This window comes from Trachemys scripta, chromosome 1 (assembly GCF_013100865.1).
Source record: "Trachemys scripta elegans isolate TJP31775 chromosome 1, CAS_Tse_1.0, whole genome shotgun sequence".
Taxonomy (NCBI): Eukaryota; Metazoa; Chordata; order Testudines; family Emydidae; genus Trachemys; species Trachemys scripta.
This window is the reverse complement of record NC_048298.1, coordinates 158,864,839-158,873,972: the sequence shown is the minus strand read 5'-3', so window position 1 is coordinate 158,873,972 and position 9,134 is coordinate 158,864,839. Positions and strand designations below refer to the sequence as shown.

Here is a 9,134-nt window from a genome sequence, read left to right as displayed (position 1 = left end):
TTTTCACAGTTATTTCCTCCTCTGCACTCCAAAAGTCAAAATCACGAGTATGTAAAGACTTCCCCCACTCCCTCCCCTTTGATAGGTATGCATGACTACCAATAACTTGAAACTAGTAGATTACATGCACACAAGGAAAGGGAAGTGCTTCAAAGGAATTTAAGAATGAAAGCTACTTTTTCTTAATTAGAAATCAGTAGCGGAGAAAGCCCTCATTATCTCAACAGTTCACTAGGAAACAATGTTTCAAACACTGTCCTTCACTCAGTATATAATCACATTCTTTTTAAACAAATCTTGTTGTTGTGAAAGGGACAACTAGAAATCAGTTGGTTCACAAAAGTGAGTTCAAGAGCTGTTTTCTAGGCACCACACCTGCCTCGTGTCTTCCTGCTACTTTTTACTAGTTTTAACCACATTTAAACATTTCTTTAAAGTGCAAACTTCTCTCCCATGTTGTGTGATAGACCACACAAATAGGAAATAATTATTGGAGAAATAATGAAATTGACTAGACAAACAACTGTCAAATACTCGAAGTAAACAGAAAAATTGTACGTAATCTTTTGTGTTTCTTTTAAACACATTAAGAAAACAGAGAAGTGTAGTTATTGAAGTTACCTGAATTCCCTTTAACCTCTGAATTGCTATTACTTGTGGCAATGGAAGAGCAAGCTTATCTGGAAAATCTACTTCTTGTTCCAGCTTCCGTGTTTTAAAAACCTGACATATCCAGTTTAATAAGTCTGCAATAACTGGATACACTTCTTGATTTTGAGAGAACGTACAGGAACCACCACATGTAAGCTATTACATTAAACTCTCCTGTAAGTTGTATACAAAACAAATACCCCATCAAAGCATTTGGCTTTATATGAAGCTTAAATTGATTGACTAAATTCTAATGTTAACCCCTTGATCCCCCAGAGAGTCAGTGCAAGAAATGGATGCAATGGCAACCATTTAACTTTGGAAGCGGGGTGTTGTTTTTTATTGCAGAAGTGAGGTAAATGCTACTGGAAAATGAAAAATAAATGATAACACTGGAAACTTAACTATTAATTCAGAACAGGAAAAGCATGGTCAGCAGCAGGGCTAGCTTTCCCGCATCATCTTATTAAGTTCTCTCTATTTTTTAGTGAAGGAATCAATTTTAGGACAAAGAGGAAAATTCTCTTCATGCATTCAGTACTTGACTTAACCCCCACAAAACTGGCAGGGGGAGATTGGCCCATTAAGAAATCAAACCAAGAATCCTAATGCATTTTTAAGCGGCCACCTGAAGGCAACGACTTTCCAACACAATTGGGGTCCAACTTTAACTAGTGGCCTCGCGAGAAGCTCCATATACTATTGTAAGTCCCCGTGAACTTATGTGATGTGAAGAACACATCAAATAGAAAGAAAAATAAAGTTATTTCATTTCTAAACATGTGTTTTGCAGTTCTAAGTCCTGAAGCATCTTTTTCAATTACATGTTAGTATGGAGGACAGGTACCCAAAAGCAGTGGGGCTCTTTAAGTGTATTTCACTCAGTACTTTGGCACGTCATCAACTTAGCAAACCTGACTAAAGAAACAGACATCACCACAAGTCTGAAGTCATTTAAACATTCAAGAATGCACAACTGCTGTATTGTTCTTCAAACAATTGTTATTCTCCCAATTCTGTACGCACATTGCTCAGAATTTGAGGTTCAACCAAGCTCAGTTCTTTCCCATCATATAGCTCTTGCAGTTCATTCGATTCATATTTTATGGAAGGCTTTTGCACTTGTGTCCCAGGCTCCAGAGCATTTTCTCCAACTATTTTAAGGTTCACTAATTTTATTTTCCAGGTATTCTCGCTAACTGGACAGCGGATGAGTCCAAAGATTTGTTCAAAGATGCCCAAGCAAATGTTGCCTCTATGTACTGTGCCAGCTACCGCCACCACTACTAACCCATGTGGAGAAATTACACACTTCAGTCCACCAGCACCCAAGTTGGGATTCAGTAAGAGATACTCCTCTTTCACCAATGAGAGTAAACGGAGGCTCACCAATTCTGCACCAACGTATTCTTCCATGTTTTTTTCTAATGTGTTGTAACAAAATTTCAGTTTGACATCCTCCCAGAAATGCTGTGGTCCCCACTGTTCTTTGGATTGTCCCCCCAAAGGATGCTGAGAGTTGAGAAGTTCAAAGAACCACTGACAGAATTCTCTTCCTAGTCTGTGCCAATCATTCTCTTCCTGTTGTTTTTGTTTCTGTTCATAGCTCTGTAATCAAAGAAAAAAAATGCACTTATTTTTCTTAGAAGAATTTAGCAGCCTTTAATACAGGAGCTTGCTACTTACTATGCACAAGTCTTTAATACACCTCAAAAGATTTGCTGTGCTAAAATTTTATTTTCTATTTTGCACATTCCTGAGTTTTCCAGACAGAATGCTTGAGAAGGAATAAAGCAAGGAAGTCAAACCTAAACCTCTCTTCTTAAATAATGAAGATTCTGCATGCTTGTCCAGAGTTGGTGCCCAGAAATCTCTTTAATAGTCACTTTAGAAATACAGTACTTGAAGTAGTTACTTTTAAGAGAAATGAGAAAGGTACTTAAAGTTGGTTTGAGTAATAAGCTCAACAACTCTGGATGAAATCCTAGCTCAATTTAAGTCAATGACAGTTCTACCACTTACTTCAATGGGACAAAGATTTTTCACACTGTTTCTAAAGAGTATGATTTAGACTTGCTGTGTAAAAAGAAGTTGTCTGTACAAGTAAATTCTAGCTAAGATTTACACTTAAAACCTAAGATTATAGCAATGCCTTGTCAAACGAAGATAAAATCCAGAACCAAATGGCTTACACTACATATCTTCAATAAACAAATATCTCCATTTACTTGGGAGCAATGGTAGTACTTCTAATACTAAAGGCGGCCACAGTAATTACCTCTACCCTCAATGTCTCCCTTTATTGTATTTGTCTTTGACAGATACTAGCAAGCTGCCTTTATGCTTTGGACCCTCAAATGACCAGATGGACACAACCAATCCTGATCAGTATCAGTCATTTTGTGTGTGTCCTTGATGCAACATTTGAAGCTGCTGGAGTATCTCAGAACCTACCCGATATTTCAACCCAAGGCAGTAGAAGATGCTAACAAAAAGAAAATCAGTAACCCAGGAAGAACTGGATAGCTCAGAGGATTATTGGGATATAAAACTTTTCACTTCTAGATTACCTATTTGAACCTATATCGGTTTTGTTAGTGACAGAAAGTCAATACCACTGGAAAGCTGTCTGGTCAACTATGTGAAGGGAGTCTGATCTTCACCATGTTTCTAATAGAGAAGTGTCCAAATCATAGTCTCCAAGGGTATCATTACTGCACTCTTTCATCAGCACTAAGTCTACTGGGAAAAATATTTTAAAATAGTAACCCAAAACAAACATTGGCAGCATGAAAGAATACAAAGAATAGTCTGAAGAGATCAACACAGCTCCTCACACAAACTAAATTTAATTTGTTTAAAAATCTCAAGGCAGCATGGTCCAACAGAAAGAGCTGAGGATAGTGTTAATACTAGGTTCTCCATTAATTCACTGTGTATCTTGGGCAAGTCACTTAACTTCTGTATCCCTGGTTTCCCCTGTTTTTACAGGTGGGAAATTAAACTTACCTGCCTTTGCAAAGCATTTCTAAGATCTACAGAGGGGGAATTGCTAAATATTAGAAATAAAGGGACCAAATCAATACTAACCTGAAGGGTTATTTCCTTGAAGCAGCCCGGCGAGGCTGCAGTCTGTCCTGCAAATGCAGCTGAGAACGATGGGGATGAAAGCAGAAACTAAGTTGTTATACGTAACCAGTAGCAAGGGGAAGATCTCATTGAGGATAGAATAGGGATAAATTGCAATAAATTTAATAAAATGAAACCAAGAATAGCAACTGTTAAGAAAGCTATTGGGGGACAATGAAAATTAGAATCTTTAAGTGTTTTATGGCTGTGTGTGTTACCCTGTGCAGAGGAGGAAGAAATATGAAGACTTAAATATTTGGGAAATAAGTTGTTATGTTCTAAGTACAGACTGGCAGGTTACTTTTAAAGATACCTTTGGCTGATACTGGAATTCAGAAAAGGAAGTTTTCTGTCATCTAGAGGAAAAATACTTTCCCAGATAAAGGGAGAGTGAATTCATGCAAGTCAGGGATCTGTATAAAGGAGGACTAGACAGTTATCCATTTGTCTCCCAGGTAGGCACACCTCTCAAACCAACTTTGTTCTTAGGGACATATCCTTTGCTTTCTCTTACAATACTGGCTGGTTTCTTAGCTGAATATTTTATGACTGAAACTTTGTGACAAAAAGATGCTTAATTTTCCAATAAGTTCTAGCCTAGTAATGCCAAGCCCCACGTTCCAAACAGGAATTAGATCTACAGGATAAATTGCTCATTTTTCTGTCTGCATTTGTTGAGTGAGATACCAACAACACATATCTACATCTCCTGGTACTTGCCAATTAACAGAATTCCTTAAAAGCAGGTCAAGCCAGAAGCAAGTTCTACTAAGCTTCTGCTAAGGTCGTGATCATTAATTTCTGGAATCAAGTTCGGGTAATAACTTCTGTGTCTGAATTTCATATTTTAGATTAAATATATACTCCAGATTTATGATGTCATGACTTCTCACCCCCACTCCTGCTGCAAAGGATAAGTGGAAGGACAAGCCTGAGCATAAAGCACAGCTGAATTTCCCATTCTTTCTGCATTTCTCTGAATGAGTATTTAACTCACTTTACTTTTAGTGTATCTAATTTCCAGTCATCTATCCTTCACTTTCTTAAATATTGCAAGTTGTTTTCACATCAGTAGCTACAGAGCTCTTTGACAGGTTGGTAACCATTATGTCTTTGAGTCACATAACTACTTAATAGTAATCATGGCTACCTCAAGTTAGAAACTTTAGATCCAAGAAGAATGATAAACTAAAAAAAAAAAACCAAACAAACAAAAAAATATATTTTACAAAATACAATGAGGAGGAAGTTCAGATCACCCACAAACTTGTTGATAATGAGGCAAATCTAGTCACAACATATTAAGCACAGGTTAGAAAGAGACCTGTTCAGTAGCAGGGATAGCACTGCTGCCAGTCCTAAAGTTTCAGAAGAGTTACAGTTTTTCAACATCCATCGTGTATTTCACTCTCCACTTTCCTTAGATACCAGGAATGGAAAGGAACATGGCTTGCAAAACGTTAACAGCTATTGGAGCATCTAACCAAATGATTTGTCATGTGACCTGTTAGTTAAAAACTAAGGGCAGCAGTGCTGTTTTGGTGCTATTGTTGCTTGGCAAAGTGGGAGAAGGGCAGCTAAATAAATAAATAAATAAATAAATAAATGAGAGAGAGAGAGAGAGAGAGAGAGAGAGAGAGAGGGGCGCATAGTTTATTTTCCCAACAATTGAGACTAAACTTTCAGAACACTTCTCAGAACATTTGTGACCTTGAAGCTTATGGAGCGTTCCATGTCCATTAACTCTGTGGCAGTCACATGTCCATCTTTAGAATTATCCAGACTCTGATGTACTATTTTGTCTTAATTTGTGACCTACTGATTCCACTCATTGCAATTCAAAATCAGTTGTTGTGAGGAAGACACAACATGTTAATTACGTACTCAGACACCAACAAATAAAGGGCATTTTATCTATCCAGATAGTTACAGAATTTCCAGATATGAGATTCAATGAGAAGATAATTTTTTTATTAAGTGAAGCTTTTAAATCAAGAAAAAATTCAATTCCACTATAAACACAGGAAAACACAACCATCTCAGTTTGGCTGAGAAAAAAAAAGTCAATGAACTTACAAGCAACAGCTGTTCCACACAGGCAATATTCTTAGGCCTTTCAGAACATAAAACTCACCTGTTTATTTGGATTAATATCCTCTGTCTCTGCAACACGATCTGTCAGCTGCCCACTCCAGTATTGCTTTGCGCGATGAATGAGCTGGTGTTTTTCAGAACAAGGTGGCACCACAACTCCTTCTTTTGCCAGGTATTTAAAAATTATTTCTCGATAGACTTTTCTTCGTTTCAAGAGTTCTTCTACACTTTGACTGTAAACTAAAATTGCATGGATGGCTTCTGGAAATAAAGAAAGTTAAGTCAGCAACTGCTTCTCTCATTAGAAAACCAATCTGTTGATTTTCTAACTAAAGGAAAAATTTCAACTTGAACATTTTCCTCAGTGATGATCAGTAACAAACTTATGCAAATATGGTTGAAAGGCATTCAGCAGGCCATATGCAAAAGCCTGAAATTGATCTGTTGCCTCAATGGCCTAACAGAAACTGATGCTTGAAACAGACCTAACTGACTGAACTAGAGCTGAACAGTTTGTTTGGGGGCTGAATTGAAGATCCCCCAAAAATGAGTTCAAACCTAACCTGATTTTTTTTTTTTAAACTTTCCTCACCAAAAAGGAAACCTAAAAAAAAATTTCAGGGGGAAGCATTGTACGATGTAGGAAGGTGCCATTTTTAATATATAATTTTTCGGACAGAAAGCACATTACTATTGGAAACCTTTATTTTTCAGGGGTTTATTGCTCAATTAGGAAATATTACAAGCTCATATTTGCCCTTTAAAGAAGTCAAAGTAGCCAATTTTAATTTTGGCTGATGTTACACATCAAGCACTTTAGTGTTTGACTTAGAACACCTTATATTTAAGAAACGACTGTTTAGTTAAAGCAAACTTTACTTATCCTTATTGTATTCTACAAATAGTACAAAAATCCTTAAGTTAAAGCAAAGCAAAACAGTCACATAAATCAAAATGAGTCCACAAAAAGGGGTGGAAGATGTACAAATGGAAGATACTTTGCCCTATGGGCTAGTAACTTATGGTCTCATACATGGTCTAATTTTTGGGCTATGGAAACAGCTATGGCATTTACCTAATCAAGAAATTATGAATTATTATTTTGTTTGAAAATATCAGAAATCTACTTATAAAATGAAAAAAAAATCTAGAAAGTCCATTTATCCCCCGGGTTTCCTATTTAAATACTGCATCATGTTTGAAAAGCACAGGCATCTGAGTGATGTGATTACTAAATGAACTGTGTGAAGTCAACAGCTAGGTAACACCACATGCATTAGAGATCACAAAGGTTTCATCCTCGTCCCTGCCCTTGCTCCCACATGCTCTTCACACTTGTTAAAGAAGAGGGCAGCTGACTAGCCAAAGCATAAGACACTTTAGGGGCTGTTTTTGTAGCATAAGGCAGGGCAGCCGGGGCCTCGGGTCGGGCTGACTGGGGGAGAGGGGAGCAGTGCTTGGGATACAGTAACAGCTCGTTACTCGTATTGCGGCCGCGCCTAGGAGCCCGGGCCGCGGACCAGGCCCCCCGGCCCGGCACGCACCCAAGCAAGAGATGGGTGAGGCGAGAGCTGAGCAGCGGCAGGAGCCCGTGACGAGGCCGGGCCTTGCAGCCAAACCCCCGGGAGAGCCGCTTCAGGGGGCTGGGCTGGGCTGGGCTGGGCCGGACGTTCGCGGCTCCGGGCCGGAGACCCGGGCAGCCCCGGCGGACAATGAGCCGCAGAACCCGGCAGCGCCAAGCGCCGCGCGACCCCCAGCCCCAGAGCAAGGCGGGGCCCAGCTGGAGAAAAGGGGCGGGGCTCGCGCGAGAGCCCGCCCCTTCCCCCAGCCCCTCCCCCGGCCCCACCCACCTTGTCGGCTCTGCGGCAGCACCAGGCGGTTGGTGATCGTGTCCGTCAGCGCCATCAGCTCGTCCGTCGCCATCTGCTCCAGCAGGACCCGACACCCGGCCCGCTCCCGCTCGCTCAGCCCCATCGTCCACCCAGCGGCAGACGGCGCCGGGCCGTAGGGAGCCCTCGCGCAACCCTGACAACCAGCTAGCGGAAGGGACGCAGCGTCTACAACCTGTGTGCGTTGCTGTAAACAGCCCCTCATGGGCCGCCTGGGAGCAACAGCTAACGTGGCCCGGCCGGCAACAGGCACCTCCCGGCACTATAGTTCCGCCCCCTTCCTAAGCCCCACCCCTGGAGGCTGCTCGACCGCTGCTGCGGAGAAGGAGCCGGCGGGGGCGGGGTGTTGGTGTTTTCATAGGGGTCGAGACACCCCAACCTGATCTCAACCCAGGACAGCTTCTGCCACACGGTCAGGGTGAAACACCCCCATGTCGCCTCCCACCACCAGAGCGATCAATTCAGCCGCTCTCTCTGCGCAGAGATCAGAGGTTCAAGGGCAAAGGGCAGGGCTACACTTCAGACCCACAGCGCTATAATAATGTTGTGCAGGAGTGTGAAGAAGCCTAACCTCCCCCCCCATAGCAAGCCCTGTCAGCAGGAGAGCTTCTCCCATCAACATAGCTGCCACCTCTCAGGGAGATGGATTAACTATGCCAAGGGGAGAAGCTCTCCCATGGGTATAGGATCATGGAGCAAGTACACGGCTGGAACACTGTACAGAGAGAGAAGCCCCCAGATTCTCCTTTCAGAGCCTTTAGTTACAGGCTGAGTTCAGTTCTGTACAAAGGCAACAGGCATAGGCCAGGCACTCCCCATACCACTACTGTTAGAGGGTAGTCCAGACCCCTGCCTGACTCTCACTTCAACCCTGCTACAGCTGCACAGAAGGGCTTCATTCCATGGTGGGATTTTTTTTGTCACATAGCTACTTGTCCTGGCCTTTGGGAGGAAAGAACCACCTAGTAACAGCCTCTCTGTGCACGTGTTTGGCTTGCTAGTTCTTGATCATATGAACAGGGTCTAACTGATCACCATATGTAGGGTGGGGAAGGAATTTTCCCCAGATCAGAGGGGCAGTGATGAGAAGGGGGGGTGAGAGAGAAGAAGGGTTGCCTTTCTTTGCAGTATAGGTCACTTGACAGAATTTAATCATTACCTTGCCTTTGCAGGGGCCTGGGATATTGGTGTTTCTCAGTCCCTACTGGTCTCTGCCTGTTGCACAAAATAGTCTAGGCTCTTGGAGTTCGTACTACTTCTATGTTCTAATTTCAGATGCTGGGGCAGGGTACAGGTGCTGGTGGCCTCACATACAGAAAGTCAAACTCCCTCAGCACATGATTTCTTCTGGCCTTAAACTCTATGCATCTA

At 41.7% G+C, this 9,134-nt stretch overlaps 1 protein-coding gene across 1 annotated transcript; it reads right to left on the bottom strand.

Moving 5' to 3' along the window:
• Window positions 1–1,224: 1,224 nt before the first annotated feature.
• Window positions 1,225–8,035, bottom strand: C1H3orf38 (chromosome 1 C3orf38 homolog). Its single transcript, XM_034791226.1, has 3 exons — window positions 7,725–8,035; window positions 5,915–6,135; window positions 1,225–2,259 (listed from the first exon to the last, which is right to left on the bottom strand). Exons 1-3 carry the CDS (start codon window positions 7,966–7,968, stop codon window positions 1,654–1,656), a joined length of 1,071 nt encoding a protein of 356 aa, XP_034647117.1. The 5' UTR covers window positions 7,969–8,035; the 3' UTR covers window positions 1,225–1,653.
• Window positions 8,036–9,134: the final 1,099 nt, after the last annotated feature.